The sequence below is a fragment of the Trachurus trachurus genome (genome assembly GCF_905171665.1).
Source record: "Trachurus trachurus genome assembly, chromosome: 8".
Taxonomy (NCBI): domain Eukaryota; kingdom Metazoa; phylum Chordata; class Actinopteri; order Carangiformes; family Carangidae; genus Trachurus; species Trachurus trachurus.
In genome coordinates, this window is record NC_139905.1 from 4,125,546 (window position 1) to 4,147,482 (window position 21,937).

At 42.5% G+C, this 21,937-nt stretch overlaps 1 protein-coding gene across 1 annotated transcript in view; it reads left to right on the plus strand.

Annotated features, from left to right (window-relative positions):
* Positions 1 to 7,110: 7,110 nt before the first annotated feature.
* Positions 7,111 to 21,937, plus strand: part of arhgap23a (Rho GTPase activating protein 23a) — a gene marked incomplete at its 3' end in the record, with an annotated part of 45,164 nt that continues 30,337 nt past the window's right edge. The window contains exons 1-5 of the mRNA XM_083976473.1: positions 7,111 to 7,147; positions 13,259 to 13,283; positions 13,553 to 13,645; positions 16,844 to 16,922; positions 17,489 to 17,543. Of these exons, the coding sequence (XP_083832599.1) occupies positions 13,579 to 13,645; positions 16,844 to 16,922; positions 17,489 to 17,543 (201 nt within the window). The 5' untranslated portion in view covers positions 7,111 to 7,147; positions 13,259 to 13,283; positions 13,553 to 13,578. The remainder of the gene's footprint in view (positions 7,148 to 13,258; positions 13,284 to 13,552; positions 13,646 to 16,843; positions 16,923 to 17,488; positions 17,544 to 21,937) is intronic.

A 21,937-nucleotide genomic window follows, 5' to 3' on the forward strand; every position in this document is an offset into this window, starting at 1 on the left:
TCATTCTACTTGCCATATTTGGAGCGGTGCGGCAGTTAGCTGGCCGATGGCCCGCCCACTGGCCTCGAAGCAGCGGCCTCCGGACCTGTCACTCAACTGACCCTAATTGGCCAGAGTTTTAAACCTAATAATAGTAAAACGGTAGAGTTTTTAAAAAATTCACCCCCCTCAGAGTGTGTGCGGGGGTAGAAACTATCGGTTGAGACCAAAAAACGTTCTGACACCAGGCTTTTAACATGTTTATTGAGGACGTAAAGTCGGCTATTTTAACATGGGGGTCTATGGAGAGTTGCTCCCTTCCGGTACCAGCCCCCAGAGGAAGCCGGGGGATTGCAGTTTTTTGAACGCGGAAGTGAGCTTCACTTCTCAGACCCACAACTGCCCCCTTGCCTACACCACATTCTACTCTCGTATCCCACAATGCAATGCGGTCGTGTTTTGCCAGAGAAGAAGAGCGAGATAATTATCATGTTAGCTACGATTTATTTACCAGTTGACATTGCAAATCAACAAATAGCTCCTTTAACTCCTGAGACATATTTGCCTTCGCTCCGTTTGCCTGAGGAGCAGGAGTTGGGCGAGCAGCATCCGAACAACAACAACAGGCAGCATTAAATCAATCTAATAAAGAAACCGTTACTAGCCAGTAGCTTACAAGCTAAGCTAATAGCCACAGTTCACACGCGAGCTGTTACAGCTCACGCTCGGGACACACAACAGTAGTTGACCAAACCAAACTTCCACACCGTTGATATTTCAACAGTTTTCAACAGGAACAGAACCACGCAGAATCACATCCTCAAATGTTCCAGTTTTTTTTTCTTTTCATGTGTCCGGTTTGTTTACGTCACAGTAGGCTAATACCTGGTGCATTTGCTGATGCAACCACGTTTAGAAAATGACCGTGTAGCGTCCGAAATCTCCTCCCGTCGTTCCCTACATCGTGCAGGATGTAGGGGATAGGGAGTGAGTGAATGAGTGGATGATTTCAAACACAGCTAATGTTTAATTTATCAGATAGAGTGTTGTGTTTCCATGACGACTGTCCGATCCGACGCAGCCCAGCGAGGGCAATAAACCTACCAAAGTACCAAAAAAAAGAACAGATAACGATGTGTTTTTTGTGTGTTGGTACCCAAGTATCTGTTGTCATGACAACCTCAGTGTTTACAGTTTCTACGGCTCTTCACCACGGCTTCAGTTAGTTGTTTAATCTCCTCTCTGTTTGTTTGTTTGTTTGTTTGTTTGTAGTTGACGTGTAAATCGGCTTCTGTAGAAATCTAACTGGTCATGACGCACAACCACAGGGCCGAGTGTGTGTGTGTGTGTGTGTGTGTGTGTGTGTGTGTGTGTGTGTGTGTGTGTGTGTGTGTGTGTGTGTGTGTGTGTGTGTGTGTGTGTGTGTGTGTGTGTGTGTGTGTGTGTGTGTGTGTGTGTGTGTGTGTGTGTGTGTGTGTGTGTGTGTGTGTTATCAGTGTTTATTGTTGTCATCAGCTCCAACAGACAAACTGCTGCTCCACATTTTATGCACCAAGAGACAGGAAATACCAAATCTCTTCTTTTTCTTCCCTCAGCTGAACAAGAGCGACCCCCCCCCCCCCCACATCCAGTATATTTGTCTTATTTTTTAGTCAAAATGTCATTTCTAATCAAAACTAATCTCATTCTACTTAAAATAAGACTTGTCACATTAAAAAGCAGCTTGTTTTTAGACACTTTTTTACGTCTTTCAAGCAGATTTTCACTTGAAATAAGTAGAAAAATCTGACAGTGGAGCAAGTTGAAGAAGATTTGTCTACTTATTTCAAGTGAAAATGATCTAAAAACAAGTTCATCTATCTTATTTTAAGTGGAAAGAGATGAGTTCTGACTAGAAATGAGACATTTTGACAAGAAATAAGACAAATATTCCTCCACTCCTTTCCTTTCTTTGCTCCTCCCTTCCTCCATCCTTCTTTCCCTCCTTTCTCCCTTCTTCCCACCATCATTTCCCTTCCTTCATCCAATCGGTTCCCTTTCTTTTTTTCTTTCTTTCTTTCTTTCAAGTGAAAATTTGTTCGAAAAAAGTGAAAATTATCTAAAAACAAGTTCATTTATCTTATTTTAAGTGGAAAGAGATGAGTTCTGACTAGAAATGAGACATTTTGACAAGAAATAAGACAAATATTCTGGGAAAGATTTAGATTTTTGCAGTGCACCCCCCCCCCCCCCCCCCCCCTCATTGCCGTGTCAAGTTTAGACCCAAAACCACAGGAGGATTTTTCCTGGTTGTTACAGTGAAGGTCCGACTCTCGTCTCGTCTCGGTCTCGTCAGCAACTTTGATCTTTGTAGTTTGTAGTTTTTAGACGGTGAAGCAGCAGCAGCAGCAAAGTGACACGTACCGGAGGAGGAGGAGGAGGGGGGGGGGGGGGGGGGTCGAACCTGCACTCACACCTCACACCGTCCTGTAGGAACAAACTGGGCCGAACCGAGCCGGTCTCACTGCAAAAATTCAAAATCTTACCAAGAATATTTGTCCTATTTCTAGTCAAAATGTCATTTCTAGTCAAAATAAATCTAATTATACCTAAAATACGACTCATCACATTAGACACTTTTTACTTTTTTCAAGCAAATTTTCCACTTGAAATAAGTAGAAAAATCTGACAGTGGAGCAAGTTTTTCTTTCTTATTACAAACACAAAAAAACGTGCTTTCACTGGCAGATTTTTCTACTTATTTCAATTGAAAATTAGTTTGAAACAAGTGAAAATGATCTAAAAACAAGTAAATTTTTAGGTGATGAGTCTTTTTTAAAGTGGAAAGAGATTAGTTTTGACTAGAAATGAGACATTTTGACAAGAAATAAGACAAATATTCTTGGAAAGATTTTGAGTTTTTGCAGTGTAGACCTGTGTGTGTGTGTGTGTGTGTGTGTGTGTGTGTGTGTGTGTGTGTGTGTGTGTGTGTGTGTGTGTGTGTGTGTGTGTGTGTGTGTGTGTGTGTGTGTGTGTGTGTGTGTGTGTGTGTGTGTGTGTGTGTGTGTGTGTGTGTGTGTGTGTGTGTGTGTTTGGGGTAATCACAGGGTTTGGGTTTTTTTTCCCGGCGCTGGGAGGAACCATGTGGTCGAAACCGGCGTGCTGGAGCCTGTCTCTCTCTACTCCCCCCCTCCCTCCTCTCTTCTCCTCCTCCTCCTCCTCCTCTCTTCTCCTCCTCCTCCTCCCCATCTCTCCCTCCTCCTCCCTCCTCCCTCCTCTGCCAGTTACAGTGTGTGTTTCAACTTGTCGCAGCCAAACCGCCGCTCCCTCTCAGGAATTCACCCCGTCTCTTCCTCCGTTCACCCTCCTGCTCTTTCATTTCCTCTTCTTTCTCTTTCTTTCTTTCTCTCTCTTTCTTTCTCTTTTTCTTTCTCTCTCTTATCATTTAAATCCAACAACACCCCCCCCAAACACTCCTCTCCCTCCTTCACCTCCTTCCTCCTCTTCATCACAGAGCTCCATCATGTAGATTAATGATGGATCTGTGAAATATAAACTTCATATTCTACATTCATATGAACCTCAGACTATGAACTCTGGACCAAAAAACACCAAAAAAAAAGTCAGTTTCTTTTTTTTTTTTAATGTCCAAAGTTATTTTTGGTCGTGTTTTTACTTGGATGGAAAAAGATAAAAGTAGAAAAGGAGGGAAAAAACGGGATTTCCACTGCAGAGAGGAGGAGGAGGAGGAGGAGGAAGAGAAGGAGGAGCCTCACCACCGCGCTGACCCACTTCCTGTCCCTGGCTCGCCACTTCCTCTTGTGTGTGTGTGTGACTACGCACAGGCCTGCACGGTCAAATGTGTGTGTGTGTGTGTGTGTGTGTGATTATGGAGTATTGATACTGAAATCCTCCTCCACTGCTTTCAACTTCAACTTCAACTTTCAACTTCAACTTTCAACTTTATTGTCCCCAAAGGGAAATTCATGTTGCAGAAAGGCAAAAAAACACAGGACATATAGAGCACATCCACACAAACTCTACACAACATTGAACAACATTGAAATGGCAAACTGGGAGCTGTTCCAGTAGTTTTTGTTTTGTTTTCGTCAAACAAGTGTCGCTGAATATGGGTATAAAATCTAAATGATAAAGACGTGACAGAAGTGAGAGTGCAACAATCAGTTTGAACAGATTTTGATTTGATTTTGTGATGAACGACTCATTTCAGGGAGGAAATTAGTTTTTTAGTTTGTAAAGTAAAAACGTGTGAATGTGGAGTAGAATCAACAGATGGATTGAAACCTTTATTTAAACCTTTATTTATCACCGTGGGGGAGATTCAGGCGTCCAAAACAGTTACAAGGAGAGGCAGAAGACGGTCATTTTGATAGATAATTGGTTAAAAGAAGGCAATTGGTTAATAAAGTTAATAAATAAATGAATATAGAAATAAAAGTAGCAGCAGGAGAGAGACAGAACCAGATACTTCTAAAAGTATTAAAGTGCCAAGTCAAAGTTAAAAAGGAAAAATTAATCACAGAAAAGTCAAAAATATGAATCAATACCTAAAAACTACGTAAGTGTGAGTGTTTTCCTGCAGCCGTGCAATGCATTGTGGGACAGCAGCGTTCAATGTGGCGTTATATAATAATGTTTGTGTGGTGTGTGAAACTGAAACTTGCTGCAATGCATCATGGGAGCTGGATGCTGAGTGATTGATTGATTGATTGATTAGACGATTAAAGAGCTGAGATGTCTTGTAGATTTATGAACCCCCCCCCCCCCCCCCCCTTCTTCCTCCTCCTCCTCCTCCTCCTCCTCCCTGTTTGGTCAGGTGACGGTGGCGTTTGAGTGACAGATGTGTGTTGCCGTGGCAGCAGGAGGGTGACAGTTCTCTCGTGTGCGTGTCAGCTGAGCTCGCAGCGTCTGTTGTTGACTCAGCAGCAGGAATGAGATGTTTACAGAGCGGCTGCAGACCCACACCCCCCCTCTACCCCTCCACCCCCCCTCTAAGTGTCACAACCTGAACCACTCTGCAGCTGATTATTGGGAAATAGCCTAATAGATTTAGAATTTGAGCATTTGCAGAGGTTTTGCACAGCGGTTGACAAAGAGAACGACTTCTTCTTACCTGCAATATTTGTTATTGTTAAAAGGCAAGTCAAATATTTCAAGTAAGAAGAAAGTGTGCAGGAGTTTCTTCACCAGAATTTGAAATACAATACGATACGATACGATACGATACGATACGATAAACTTTATTGTCCCGTTCAGGGAAATTTGTCTTGGACACTGTAGCTGCTCCATAAATGCCTTGATGGCCACAATGACAAAAACAAAACAAATACACCTCAGCTTTATCAATCCAGCACACAAGACATAACAGCATTGCACATATCCCATAACATAGCACATATTGCACACATCCCACAACATAGCACATACATACACCTCATAAATTCACCATGGTAAGAGCGCTATAAGAATTATTGCACAGACTCGTTAAGAAATTTGATGGAAGTTGGGATAAAATCTAAATGATTAGATTAAGATTTATTTGTCATTGTGCATTTATTTTTATCTCTTAGTATAGCTTTTATTTGTTTTACCTTATCTTATTGTTACTCTATGTTGATGATTTATGCTGTTTTTATCTATATTGCTACTGTAGCACTTGACTCTATATGTTGTGTACAGGACTTTGGGCAACTAAGGTTGTTTTTAAATGTGCTATAACATGTAAATACATTTTGAGTTTTGAGTTAATTACAATGAAACACTGTTGGAGCAAAACCTCAGACAGACAGATAATAAAAAAGAAAAGCAAAACTAATCGCTCACTGAATGTACAGAGATGGTTTAAAGTGCTTGGACCACTATACAATACAAACTATATACACATAATAGTAAAGGATAAAGTAAAAAATAAAATGCAGATGGAATCTCAGGTCCTTTATAATTTTTTCTCCCTATTTATTTATTTTATTTGTTTAATTGTGTTTTTGAAGAGACCCAGAGGAGTTTGTATTTGACTTAATCTACGTTACCACTTGTTAATGGGTCCATTTTTGATAAATATATCGTTTTGTCTTCATATTTATTTTGTTATTTTATGTTATATTATTTAGTGGTCGGCTCATCCAGCATTTCCTACTTTCGGTTTCCCGGACGCTGCCTGGTGGGTCATGAGAATAACGCCGCCGGATCGCTAGTTGGCATCGTTTATGGTCGGAACTACGCCGGTTTAATGAAAACATTCTTGGCAAATGTTTTCGCTTTCATCCTTCTTGCACCGCTCCAAGAATTTCACCGTGTGCGCTGAGGCTCATGGGAAATGTAGTGTGAAAAAAACACTTTGCTTTCCAAAACTCCTCGTTGTCCCTTTAACTGTGTCCTTAAAGGGACAACGAGGAGTTTCTCCATCGGCAGAACGAAAAATTCCGCGACAATAAAAAAGTCTCACGTTAATGTGGATGAATCTACGTTACCACTTGTTAATGGTCCATTTTAGATAAATATATCGTTTTGTCTCTATCGTCATTTTGTTATTATTAGTGGTGGTGTAAATGCTGGGCGAGCCGACCAGCGTTTCTTTACTTTCGGTTTCGTGGCGAGTCATGAGAATAACGCCGCCGTTATGGTCCGTTTATGGTGGGAACTACGACGGTATGTGATCGTCTTCCAACCTCTGACTTTAATTCTTGATGAATGAAAACATGAGTCTGTCTTGCACCGGTCAAAGGATTTCACGGTGCGGAGGCTCATAAATGTAGTGAGAAAACACTTCGCTTTAACAAAACTCCTCGTTGTCCCTTTAACTTTTTAACTGAATGATGAAGATACATATCTGGATTGTGAATTTCTGCAAAGTTAAAAACACAAACCTGCACATCTGGATGCACAGTTTCACATCTTTCACATCTGGAAACACACACACACAGTGACCTTTAACATCCTCTCTGTCTCTCTCTCTCTGCAGGCTAAGGGGCGGAGGGATGGTCTGTCCTCGGCCGGTGACAACCCTCGGCCGCCGATGGCGACGCGGCCGGGCCGGGAGGGGGGCGGCGGCGGCGGCTGGAAGGGCCCGCGCACGCTGCTGCTCCGCAAGAACTCCCAGGGCTTCGGCTTCACGCTGCGCCACTTCATCGTCTACCCCCCAGAGTCGGCGCTGCACACCAACCTCAAGGTCAGAGTCACACAGTCACAGAGTCACACAGTCACAGAGTCTATAAAACGCTGCTGTGGGGGCGTTTTTTATCTCTACGGTGCCTAAAATACGACGCCTGAACGCCACTGAAACTAAACTTCCAAGTGCATTTTGTCCAAACACTAAACTCCTCACTAAAACCGTTTAGACCAGGGGTTCTCAACTAGTCTCACTCTGGGCTCCACATTTTCCCATGGTCATTAAGTCGCGACCCACTTTTATAGAATTCAAACCAAGATTTTTTTTTTTAAAGCCTTTAAAAACTAATTTTGCTCTTTATTGAGCAAAGTGCATTTCAGAGCACATGAATGAAACTGAGGAGGACCATGACAACTGCGTGTACGGAAGTGAATAAAAAAATATCAAACTGCACAAAATGGAGACCAACAAAATAATATATTTGACTTCTGTTGCATCTCTGCATTCAGAGCATGTTCACAAAAGTGAATAAATATCAAATTGCACAAAATAAAGACCCACAAAACAAAACAAGGTATTTTCACTGCATTCAGGCCACATTAATAAGAAACTGATATCTTTGCATTCAGAGCAAATAAGAAGAAACTGAGGAGGAGCATTACAACTGCATGTGTTCACGTGTCTCGTGTGCCTTTCAAAATAAGTTATTTTTCAAAATAAAAGACATGTCCAACATCAGATGTGCATTAAATATTATTTACTTTTTTGACCAGCTGTCCACGACCCATCCAGAACGGGTCCGCGACCCACCAGTTGAGAACCACTGCTTTATAACATCCGTCTGCTCTGTGATATTCTCACTTTTCTACTTTGGTGCAGTCGTAGTGGAGGAGCTGCTGATGCATTCAGGGGCATCTCTAAAGATTCAACATTACTTTATTTGTCACATACACAAGTCACAGAGGAACATGCAGTGGTGAAGTGTTTCTCCTCGACTGGCCATAGAAGTAAAAATAAGAGAAATATCTACAGCTGCATCTCAATAAATTAGAATATCATAGAAAAGTCAAGTGTTGCAAGCATGTAGATGGACAAACTTTTCAGAAGGACAACATTTCCATGTTAAAAATACTTTTTTAATATTGGTCACATTTTTTTGAGATAGTACATTTTTGGTCTTTATTAAATGTGAAGCCATAATCATTAGAATTAAAAGACATTAAATAGATAAAGACATGAGATGTTTCATTCTGTGTGTAATAAGGTTGGTTTTCAGCCAAGAGACGCTCCATTCTCCCTGGAACTAGTTACAAGTCATTGATTTAAATGGTTCTCAAAGTAGAGAGGGTTTAAGGGAGTCCCCAACTCTTGAAATATTACCATTTTTTTCTAGAATTTTTAACCTTTTTTTTTTTTTGCAGATTTTTTACCACTAGTGTTATTATTATTTTTCCTTTTTTTTTTTTTTTTTTAAGAAATTTAAACACTTTTTTTTTTTTTTTTACATTTTTCTTTAAACTTTTTGTGAGAAATTTTACCAGTTTCTTCTATAATTTTTTTTCTTTTACTTTTGAAAAATTTTACCACTTTTTTTGTGAAAATATTTTACTTTTTTTTTTTTTTTTTTTAAGAAATCTTAACACTTTTTTCTATAATTTTTTAAAAAACTTTTTTGAATTTTGATCACTTTTTTGTAAAAAATAAAAACAAAAAATTGACAATTGACAAAAAATAGTTGTCAGATCATAGAGGTGAAGTTCAGGCTGGTTCTGGATCTTCAGCCTCTCTGGTTGTTCAGCTCTTGGAGGTGCGAGGGTGTGGGGGGGGTGGAGGTTGTGGGGGGCAAACGGCTCCAGATGTGGAGTGGAGGCTGGGGGGGGCGGAGCCAGCTGAGACAAGGCTTCTATTATCAGTGGAGCGCGGCACCGAGCTGCAGCAGCTGCAGACAGCAGCTCCGTTGTCTGGGCCGGTACCGCTGTACCAGGCCGGACGGGACAATAGGCCCACTGCTCGGCCTTTGTCCTCAGCTCTGTCCTCGGCTCCTCTTCCTTTAGGGGGGGGGGGGTCACATGGTGCGTTTGGACAATTGCTGCCACAGAGCAGCTCGTTCTTACATGAAATTACCCTCATAGTGTCCAATTATCAGAGGCCCAGTGGGTGCAGCGTGACCCAGTTGGGAGCTAATTACACGGTGTCTGCAGGTCCAGAGCGAAAACAAAGATCCAAACTCTTCTCGGTCGCAAAACAGCTGGAAGATCTGCGTCTCCGCCGGTTATAGATAAATGAATTTAGAAAGAAAAAGCGTTTTATTATTTCCTCCCAATGCACTGACTGTAAATCCTGTGGGTTCAGAGGTCAAAGGTCAGAGCTCAGTGGGCTTCTCCTGGACCTGGTGGATGAAGGAGGGATGAGCAGGGCCCTGTGACAGCCAAATAAACAAAAAATCTATTTGTGACGTGGAATATGACTGAAGTGCTGTTTTCGTGTGGAAGAGGAACGTACAGTATGTCTGGGTGGCACAACCTGTTACCTCAATACATTTCAAGTAATATCTTTTTTTTTTTTCCACAATGTGTTTGTTGATTTTCCATTTTAATGAACATACATTCATAAACATAACAGAATAACACTCAAGAACAGAAACAGAAACCCTTCTAACCCCCTCCTCCCACCACGATAAGATCAATTTATAGTCATTTCTATTTCATTTCTGTACATTTTAGTCATTAACATTAAAAACACTGTAAAATAAAAGTAAAAGGTTAAAAAAAAAAAAAAAGAATTCCCAAAAGTTAAAACAGCAAAAATAGAATTTGGGGAAAAAATAAAAGGTATTTCATAGAGCCCTAGATAAGGAAGAAGGAAGAAGAAGAGAGACGATGCACATGTCTGCAGAAACCAGAAACCTGGAGGAAGTTGGATGTCGGTGTGTTTGAGTGTTTGTCATCCTGCAGCTGAAAGTTACAGAGAGTTTGACCCAGAAACAAGTATTTGATTGATTGATTATTCCACAAATGAAGAACTTTTCCCCAACTACTGGATAATTTGATGAAATTTGGAATTTGAAGTTTGAATTTGAAACAGATAGGAAAATATTCACAATGTATTTGACTAATGTACTGTAGATTTACTCAAGACGAGATCAGAGCAGTTCTGGCTGTTATTGAAGAAACAACAATGAGCACAGAAAACAACACAAACATCCCATTTTCAGATCAATCCACTCAACATCTGGATCTGGTCATCTAGAAAAGTTTCTATCTGGATCATCTGGATCCAATTCAACTTTGCTTTGAACAACTGAGATAAAAGTAAAGATGGATCACGTCATCCTGGATGGAAAAAAAACAACAATAGGATTTCAAAATCTGAATAATTGTGATCCAGATTTCACCTTTTGAACACCTGGACCCAGCTGATCCCAACATGGCCGATTCAAGAGGAGGGGCTTAGCTGGCTGTCACTCAGACAGTCTTTAATAAAACGTAAACACACCAGGATGTACACTGCAAAAACATCTCAAAAAAATCTTACCAAGAATATTTGTCTTATTTCTAGTCAAAAATGACATTTCTAGTCAAAACAAATCTCATTATACTTAAAAATAAGACTTTTACTTCTTTCAAGCATATTTTCACTTGAAATAATCTGATAGTGGAGCAAGATTTTCTTCCTTATTACAAGCACAAAAAACTTTGCTTTCACTGGCAGATTTTTCTACTTAATTCAAGTGAAAATTAGTTTGAAACAAGTGAAAATGATCTAAAAACAAGTTGATTTTTAGGTGATGAGTCTTATTTTGAGTGGAAAGAGATTAGTTGTGACCAGAATTGAGACATTTTGACAAGAAATAAGACAAATATTCTTGGAAAGATTTTGAGTTTTTGCAGTGTAAACATGTTTATTTCTGCTTGGAGTCTATGGAGACTCACTCTAGTGGTCGGCAGAGGAACTGCAGCTGCCTCCTCCTCCTGCTCCTCCTCCTCCTCCTCCTCCTCCTCCTCCTCCGTCCCAGATGTGGTCTGACTCTGGTGGTCTCGGTGGGCCGGTTGTGGAGGTCTCTCTCCTCTCTGGGGTCGGCCGCTCTCCTTTCTCTGCCTCTAAACCCCCCCCATTGTCTGCAGAGCCTGGAATGAGCTGAACTCAGCGCAGCGTAAAGCCAGGCGGCCGTCAGCCCCCCCCCCAGCCCCCCTGAGCCCCCGAGCCCCCGGCCCCAAACTGTCCACTCAGCTCAGTACGCCCGTGTGTGTGTGTGTGTGTGTGTGTGTGTGTCAGCTGCAGCTCTAAAATCTCACCACCTCCATCCTCCTCCTCTTCCCTTACCTATGTTTCAACCGTTTCAATTGAAAACCCCTGATCCGCTCTACAACCACTGATGCGCGTAACACCGCGACGGCCGCCTACTAATCGCTCCTAATTAATAATACGGCAGGAAATATCAATAACAACCCAGGCTTACCTTTGAAAATGGCTGCAAACTATCAATAGACCCTCGTTTTCCTTCTCCCAGTATTATTATTCCTTTTGTTTTTCCTGCTTTCCTGCTGACGTGCGCCCAGTTGCGTAACCTGATGATTGACGACGTCTGTCAATCACTTTCCTCCTCTTTTCTTTTTTTCCCCCTCGGGTTAAAATGCCTCCAAACAGGCGATCTATGAGTAGGCTACGTCCTAACTTAACAGAGAAATAAAACACAGCAAGAGCACGGCTAAAATGTGATATTATTGGCAGCTTATTTACAGATTTTAATAATGGAGGAAACAGCTGTCTGTCCGCATGTCTCGTCCTTTCCTTGTCCGTGGTGCTGAAATAACTCGGAGCACTTTGCTCTCATTACTTTTGTTGCCAATTTAAATTCATAATATTGTTAAAGCCTGTAGTTTGTCTGAAAATGTACATAATGATTTTGCTTTTTGATGAAAACCAACTTCAGTCCTCGTTTTTTCTGCTAAGTCCTGGTTTCTTGCCCTGATAGTGATTTTAACACTCAATGTGTTGTGCGTACCTGGGATGGATGGATAGTGCGTTTACTGCGTCCTTTCAGGGTTTACATAAAGCACATAGCTGGCAAATAATGTGATGTTTAACAGGGTACGACGACGCACCTGCAGACGGTTTCACCTGAGCGTCGCAGCCTCGTAAAAAATAAATATAGTAGCCTATATATATAATTGTCTCCACAGGTCGTCGGACGAGTCTCTGACATTTACAACACAAAGCGACTGACAGCTGTGATGTCTTTGTTACAGTCGAGGCGTCGCCTTGAACACAAACGATTTTATATAAACGACCTGATGTGTCGATCACACGGTCAGACTGAACTCTGGCTCAAAAGTTCAACTCATCTTGCATTTAAATTAAATTTTGTTGTATTTTTTTTTAATAAGAAAGTCGACGGTTCTGTGATCGTCAGTCTGCAGCTGTGAGGGTTTTAAGACTGCAGGTGTCAAATAAAACCTCAGAAATATGAGGAAGAGAAGTCTCAGTTATCTCCACATGTCGTCCTTTACACATAATAATACATTAATCAATTAATATGTGTGTGTGCACCACTAATACAATACATATTTATTTATATAGCACATTTAAAAAATTCAAACCCAAGTTGTCCAAAGTGCTGTACAATAAAAACACACAAGCAAAACTAGTAACAATGAAACTAAATGGGATACAGGTAATGTACAGTAAAACATGCAATAAAACAATAAAACAAAAGTGAAAACATATAAAACCTAACAGTTTCCTGCCTTAAATGTTCATTTATATGTTTCACTGTGTATTTAGTTGTTGGAAAACTCCAGTGAAAGTGAAATGAAGTATTAATTGATGATTAATTCATTGATTCTTCCGCCCATACATTCATCTATCACCTGTTTTAGGTTATTATGAATCTCTCTCTGACAGAAAATGCAGAATAAATGCAAAAAAATAGTCAGACAAATAGAAAAAAAACAAAAAAAACACATGCACATTGTAAATAATTCTCTCTTATCTATGTCTATGTTTTGTGGATGTTGTGAAATTTGACTGTTTATGTATCTGCCACCACTTTAAATTCCCTTGATTATGAACATTTTCTGCCTCAGTTTCATTTCTATTCTGGTTGTTTTATAATAAATCTAAATGAATAACTATATAAAAATGTGGATGTGTGTGTTTGTGTCTCTGCAGGACGAGGAGAACGGGAATGGGAAAGGTGAGTGTGTCTCTCTCTGTGATGTAATGAACTGGTGTTTCCTGTTCCTCCTCCTCCTCCTCCTCCTCCTCCTGCTTGTTGCCGTCGACGCCGCAGCTTCTTCACGCCCCCTACAGGACGACACGCAGCACTGCAGCTCCAACACAACCACACCACCACCATGATGTGACACCAATAACACACAATAAATAAATAAATGTTAGAAATATTGCAGAATAAATGTTATTTTCTCCTCCTGTTCAATCTTCTTTTCTCTCTCTGTGGCTCAGGTTTCCAGAAAAGTCGCTTGGAGCCGATGGACACCATATTTGTGAAGAATGTGAGAGAGAAAGGTCCGGCCCACCAGGCGGGGCTGTGCACAGGTAAAGTCTCAGCATTTTTTTACCTCCTTAAAATTTGCATTGTAAATCTGTTTTGGGGTCATGTGATCTCTCGCTCTCTGTCTCTGTCTGTGATTTACAGGGATAGTTCACCCAAAATTGAAATTTCTACTTACTCATTATCTACTCACCCTCATGTTGACTAAGGTGCTGGGAGAAGTTTCAGAGTCCTCCGTGGCTTCTCTGAGTTACAGGGGGTCTCGGCGTAGCAGTGCATGTCCATATGACGGTTGCAAATGGATACCAACTGTCTGTCTTCGTAACAAAAAGACACACCAAAAAACATCCAAATACCTCCATGCTGCTCGTATGTAATGTCCGTCTTGTATTGAAGCCCCGAAATGCGAAATTGTCCCGGAAAAAATTAAATAAGTCTATATTTCATCGTCAAATTTGGACGAACCAGGGTCTGTCCTCTTCCTAGTTCGTCCAAATTTGACGAACCGGGAAGAGGAGCTTCGAGAAGCTTCCGCTACAAAACAAGCTTGAAATATAGACTTATTTAATTTTTTTCGGGGCAATTTCGCATTTCGGGGCTTCAATACAAGACGGACATTACATACGAGCAGCATGGAGGTATTTGGATGTTTTTTGGTGTGTCTTTTTGTTACTAAGACAGTTGCTATCCATTTGCAACCGTTATATGGACATGCACTGCTACGCCGAGTGCATGTCGAGACCCCCTGTAACTCAGAGAAGCCACGGAGGACTCTGAAACTTCTCCCAGCCCTTAGTCCACATGAGGGGGAGGAGGAGATAATGAGTGAAATTTCAATTTTAGGTGAACTATCCCTTTAATGCACAACTCAAATTCACGAGCTGTATTTGAATGCGACAGTCAGAGAGGTTGTTTTGAGTCCACTCCCAGAGGCTCAGAGTAGACAAACCAAACCTGTAACTCTTGAGTCTGAGCGCGGTTAAATGTCACATCCACTAAGTCACATACCAGCATGAACACACACACACACACACACACACACACACACACACACACACACACACACACACACACACACACGCACACACACACACACACTCACACACTTACACATACTGTCTCAGGGCTTCTGTATGTGTTACAGCTTGTATGAAGTCACTCAGCACATACTTATCTAATCCCTTTTTTTTCTCCCTGGGGCTCTTCTCATGTTTTATTACGTCGTCTAAGAATATTCAAATCCAATAATCAAGATTCAAAACTTTCTCCAGAGTCTCAGACAGAAAGGAAAGATTGTTTCTCATCATCAGTGAGTCAAACAAAAGAAAAAGTAAAAGCAAAGGTAGAAATAAAAACACAATCAGTTAAAACCAGATCATTTGGAGACGCTGGCGCTGGGTTATGAGAAAACCAACGGTAATGAAATTAGTTTTGTGTTGGTTTACTGAGGCGTTGTGTTGTGTTCACCACCACACCCAAGACTGAAGTGGATGAGAAGCGTTGTGTTCCTGAGTCTCTGCTGTCACACCTCAAGCAAAGGACCGGTCACATTAAAGCGAGGGAACGGTCACAATAAAGCGAGGGACCGGTCACATTAAAGCGAGGGACCGGTCACAATAAAGCGAGGGACCGGTCACAATAAAGCGAGGGACCGGTCACATTAAATCGAGGGACCGGTCACAATAAAGCGAGGGACCGGTCACAATAAAGTGAGGGACCAGTCAGGGGACACAATAAAGTGAGGGACCGGTCACAATAAAGGGAGGGACCAGTCACAATAAAGTGAGGGACCAGTCACAATAAAGTGAGGGACCGGTCACAATAAAGTGAGGGACCAGTCACTATAAAGTGAGGGACCAGTCAGGGGACACAATAAAGCGAGGGACCGGTCACAATAAAGTGAGGGACCAGTCACAATAAAGTGAGGGACCAGTCACAATAAAGTGAGGGACTAGTCATAATAAAGTGAGGGACCGGTCACAATAAAGTGAGGGACCAGTCACAATAAAGTGAGGGACTAGTCATAATAAAGTGAGGGACTAGTCATAATAAAGTGAGGGACCGGTCAAAATAAAGTGAGGGACCGGTCACAATAAAGCGAGGGACCAGTCATGATAAGTCACAATAAAGTGAGGGACCAGTCACAATAAAGCGAGGGACCGGTCACGATAAAGTGAGGGACCAGTCATGATAAAGTGAGGGACCGGTCACAATAAAGTGAGGGACCGGTCACAATAAAGCGAGGGACCGGTCACGATAAAGCGAGGGACCGGTCACGATAAAGGGTCACGATAAAGCGAGGGACCGGTCACGATAAAGCGAGGGACCAGTCACGATAAAGCGAGGGACCAGTCACGATAAAGTGAAGGACCAGTCATGATAAAGTGAAGGACCAGTCATGATAAAGCGAGGGACCAGTCACGATAAAGTGAGGGACCAGTCACAATAAAGTGAGGGACCGGTCTGGGGACACGATAAAGTGAGGGACCGGTCATAATAAAGTGAGGGACCAGTCACAATAAAGCGAGGGACCGGTCATAATAAAGTGAGGGACCGGTCACAATAAAGTGAGGGACCGGTCATAATAAAGTGAGGGACCGGTCACAATAAAGTGAGGGACCAGTCACAATTAAGCAAGGGACCAGTCACAATAAAGTGAGGGACCAGTCACAATAAAGTGAGGGACCAGTCTGGGGACACGATAAAGTGAGGGACTGGTCTGGGGACACGATAAAGTGAGGGACCGGTCATAATAAAGTGAGGGACCGGTCACTATAAAGTGAGGGACCAGTCACAATTAAGCAAGGGACCAGTCACAATAAAGCGAGGGACCAGTCACGATAAAGCGAGGGACCGGTCACAATAAAGCGAGGGACCGGTCACGATAAAGCGAGGGACCAGTCACGATAAAGCGAGGGACCAGTCACGATAAAGCGAGGGACCAGTCATGATAAAGTGAAGGACCAGTCACAATAAAGCGAGGGACCAGTCACGATAAAGTGAAGGACCAGTCATGATAAAGTGAAGGACCAGTCATGATAAAGTGAGGGACCAGTCATGATAAAGTGAAGGACCAGTCACAATAAAGCGAGGGACCAGTCACGATAAAGCGAGGGACCGGTCACAGCTTCCTGTTAGTGGGTTTGACAATAAGCTGAGTTTGTTTGGTTCATTAGAACGTTGATATCACATGATTCACATGGTATTGATCACATGTTGTGTGTGTGTGTGTGCGTGTGCAGGGGACCGGTTAGTGAAGGTGAACGGAGAGAGCGTTCTGGGGAAGACGTACTCACAGGTGATCGCCCTCATCCAGAACAGGTAGGACGCCATCTGTCAGCGCTGAACTGACAAACACACACAAACACACACACATCTGTATGCAGGATGTACAGCATTGATTGTCCAAGACAATTTTCCCTCTGGGGACATTAAAGTTTATTTTGATTTGATTTTGATTTGACATACTGTGGTGCTGAAACTGAAAAAACTAATCAATTGGTAAATTGAAATTGTTCATTTTGATGATGAAACAAACAAGAAACGACCGACGAGAAGTAAAAGTTGATATAAATAAAACTAAAAAGAATAAAACAAAGACTTGAAAACTTGTTTTACATATTTATAAATAATGCGATGTAATCCCACACAAATCAATCAACCAATCAATAGATCAATCAATCAATCGGTCGATGATGATTGATCTGTGGCTTTATGGGGTTGATAGCTAGCCTACTGATATCAGGGAGCTGATTGTCCTCATGTTTTACATTAACACACATTTTTAACAATATGGTTCAAACACTTGAGACAGAACATTTTACCAATAACTTTGATTATTGATTATTGACCATGTCCTTATTTGTTCCCTCTTGTTGTGTGTGCAGTGAGAGTGTGTTGGAGCTCTCCATCATGCCAAAAGACGAAGACGTGCTTCAGTTGGTAAGTGTGAGTATGGGATTATATCTCTTTCTTTTCTTCTTCTTCTTCTCCTCTTCTTCTTCCATGCACTATCCTGCGCGCACGCACACACACACACACACACACACACACACTGGCCTGTGAGTCTGTGTGTGTGTGTGCGTTATCCTGGACACTAGCTGGACTGGAGTTCACCTCCGTCATCACCGTCCAGGAATGTGGAGTTTTGACTCGGAGACTCTTGTGTTTACATCATAACAACACACACACACACACACACACACACACACACACACACACACACACACACACACACACGCTCATGAGCAGCTGCTGCAGCGCACATTAAAAGAAGAAGCAGAAATATTTAAGCAACATCACAGGAGAGGGAGTGCTGTTACTGTTATCAGCTCGGTGTGATTGGGTGGTAGATAATCTCACCGTGCTGGTACAACAACACTCCCTCTCCTGTGATGTTGCTTTACAACAGAGCTACGAGGCATTTTATTAGTTAACAGTGATAAGCTACAAGAGATTATGATTTGTTTGTTTATTTAATCATTTATTTGGCTCTGCCAACACAAATAGTTTCTCAACTGGAAGGGAGACAAGGCTGTTGCCAGGCAACACATAAACATGTCCTACTAGCTTGCTAGGCTACTAGCTACAAGCTTTTCCACCGAGCTGCTTCTGGTTCTTGTTCTGGTTCTGATGTGTCTGATTAGCAGCGGAGCAACAGGACCAGCGTGAAGACATACAGAGACGTTATCGATACCGTATTACATCTGTTTATCTGCTATGTAATCAATATAAACACAGTTGAAGCTAAGTAGCTGAGCTACGTGGCTAACAACAGCTAACGCTCACATCAAAACACATCCCCGTCAAAACGTAGTTGCTGCGGCGATTTCTTCTTTCTTTTTTTCAGCCGGGTTTAGACTGAGAATTATCTCCAATTAGACGGACCAGGGGCCTCATGTATCAATACTTGCGTGGATTTCATACTGAAACATGGCGTATGCCAAAATCCAGAAACTGTCGTACGCACAAAGAAAATCTGATGTATCAAAGTGTGCGTACGCATGGATCCAAGCACTTTTCCTTTGTACATCCCAATCAACGTGGAATTGAGCGCACATGCCGAAGTGGTAATCTCCTCCCTGTCCACGCCCCCATTTAAATATGCAAATCAATGTAAATAAGGCCTGCACCAAAGATTCCCTTCTCTTTACGGTCAGAAAACACCATGAAAAACAGTGAGGAACAGCAATTTAACCAAATTTGAGTTGAAGGTGCTCCTCGATAAAGTTGAGCCATGTAAACATCTTTTTTTTTTTTTTTTTTTGCCGTCCTCCGGCACCATCACAAAGGGGGTGGGAGAGTGTGTGTGTTATATAAAGGTGAACGTGAGGCGGAGGACCGCTGTCATCCCAAATGAAAGCAGACAATGTACTCTAATTAAATTACGTGAAATGGATTTACAATTTTATTTGCCTTCTTTTAAACACAGATCGCGTAGTAAATAAATGCAGAAGTGCACCAGGGAGGCTGATAAAGACACATGTCCAACTTTACGCATGTGTTTATTGACATTAAGTACTTCACACAGTCTGTGTAGTTTAACCAGCAAAAAGAAAGTCACTGACAGCGTGATATTTCGGCAGACATCGGGGGGTTACATAGGACAATTAAACAAATACATTTACTTTGCGCGCATACAGTCCCAGGCTGTAATCTGTACCCAGCTATGCTGAATGAACGAATCGTGCGCTGAACCAGCCACCTCGCCACAATGTTTGTTAATATGTGATGCATTTACGCATCACATATGATCTGTACATTTATAGTATAAAAATGCTTCCTGTTCACAGTGTGGTCAGCACCTGAATGGAGGCGATGGCTCCCCGACGTGTCGCGCTCAGTTCCAAGAGAATTGCCCTCGGAGTCATCATGTGCAAAAAAAAAAAAAAAACCTCCGGGACTCGTGTGCACTTCGCACTGCAGCATCTGCAATATCTTAAGACTAAAGCTGATGCTATTTTCTGCACCACTTTGCGCATGCTTTTCTATCCACCTATCTAATTGCAACACGTGGATGGGTTAGTTGTTCATAAATGTGTCTCTGATGTGCACATTACTCTGAGGACTAATTGTTTTCACATTATTAACAGTTTCCCAGCTTCACCTCTAAGTGTCGCCAGAGGAACAACAGCAGTAGAAACGTGCGTACGCCAGCTATGGAGTTGGCGTGGGCCACCGCACTTTTCCACGGTCATTTCACTTTTGATACATCTGAACGTTGGCGTGGAAAATGACGTACGCCACTTTTTTGTGCGTACGCAACATTGATACATGAGGCCCCTGGTCAGGTCCAGGTTTTAATGTTCAGGTCCGTTTCTAACTGTAGCAGCAGCAGAGAGATGGAGCAGTATGGGGTCTGGCTCTGACTTAGCTCCTGTCCAGCTGTTATCATGGAATCATGGAATGTCTCTTGTCCAATCAGATTACTCGGCCTGAACTAACTGTTGTATAATAAAATATAAAAAACACCACCACCTCCTCCTCCTCCTCCTCCTCCTCTGTGCTGGTTGTTCCCTCCGACACATTTCTGGCGCTCCACAGCCGCTCGTTCACATGATCAGACACGCATCATCATCATCACCACCATCATCACCTGAGCTCCGCCCACTCACCTGGAGCGACATGTCAACAACACACCAGCTCCAAGTGGCCCCGCCCCCCTCCTCCTATACACACACACATGCACACACGCACACACACACACACACACACACACACACACACACACATGCACACACATGCACACAAATTATGCAAAGAAATCCCAGTGCAGCTGCCGACTCTGGGATCCCCTCACTCCTCCTTCTCTTCCTCCTCTTCCTCCTCCTCTTTCTGCTTCGACTGTATCTGCCGCATTCCTGGCATGACGTCACCAGAGCTGCGCCTCCTTCCACACACTCCCACAGGGTGGAGTGAGGCAGAGAATGAGAGAGAGAGAGAGGGAGAGAGGGAGTGTGTGAGTGTGTGTGTGTGTGTGTCAGGATCAGACGGAGGAGAAAACAAGGAGAGAGCGACAGATAGAAAAACAGAGGAAAAAGTTGAATAAGTTAAAAGTTAAAAGGAGGATAAAACAGGAAGCAGAGGATTCAACAGGTTGTAGCGGCAGCAGGGTGAGTGTGTGTGTGATTGTGCCTGTGTGTGTGTGTAAATGTGTGTGTGTTTAGCTCCAGGCCGTTGTTGATGCATGATCTTTCTGGTTGTGTAGCTTCTGTGTGTTGAGGCCTCGGTGACTGAGACCTGGAGGTCAGAGCAGCGTTTTGATTTGTGATGTAGTCCTGTCAGTTTTGTGAAGCGTCAAGTTATTTCCTGAGTATTTAAATTAAAAATGATGCTAATGACATCTGGTTTGAACCAAAACTATCAGAACTTATTGTCAGTTTAAAAAATGTTTCCTGTCCAGAACCCGATGTGACAGTAACCATTGGACAGATCTAGATGATCTCTATGGGAAAACTCTGTCTGTCCGTTAGTGGTGCTCAAACTTTTCTTACATCAAGGACCCTAAACTGACACGAATTAAACCATGGACCCGCCCCCCCATTGGACATATTTTGAAACAAACACCAAAAAGACACAAATATTTGTTCTTAAAAGAAACACTTCACCCTCTACTCTACCTAAAATCTACTCACCATCATGCCAAAGAAGGGTTTGGAGAACTTTCAGAGTCATCAAAACTCTTTAGGAGTTCCAGGGGGGGTCCGGCTGGCAACGGGTTTACATATAGGCTAATGGCGGTGGATAGAGTTCACTTTTGAATGGTCCGAAACACACACTATGAAACATCCAGATACCTCCATACTGCTCGTCTGTACTGACCCAAGTGTCCTGAAGCCGCCACATGAAAAAGCGAGATTTGCTGCGAGATGTTCTTCCGTGTTTCCATCAAACATCCAATGGTTTACAACAACGAATGAACATCATCTGGCAGCAAATAGCCACTGTACTGGGAGCTACTGCCACAACAAGACTAAAAACATTTTGGTCTTTTGCTCTGTTTTGTTGTGCACGTGGACGTTTCTGGGTGGAGAGTGAGAGAGTCTGTGTTTTCTCTCTAGCCAATGACGGAGCTCAGGTGAAGCTACGTGCAGCAGAGTAATAGGAGGCTCAGGGCTGCTAGCCGCACTAGCTGTCTCTGATGCTAACGAGTGCTAGCACGTCTCTCTCTCTCTCAGCAGCAGCAGTCAGGACCGCAAAGAAAAAGAAATACAGTCTGAGTGAAGCGCTGGAGCCACGGACCGAATCCCAACCGCTACGACAACTAAAACCTCAACTGGTAACAAGTATGAGGGCCGTTGTAGTGAGCTAGCTCGATGCTAACTTCGGCTAGCGGT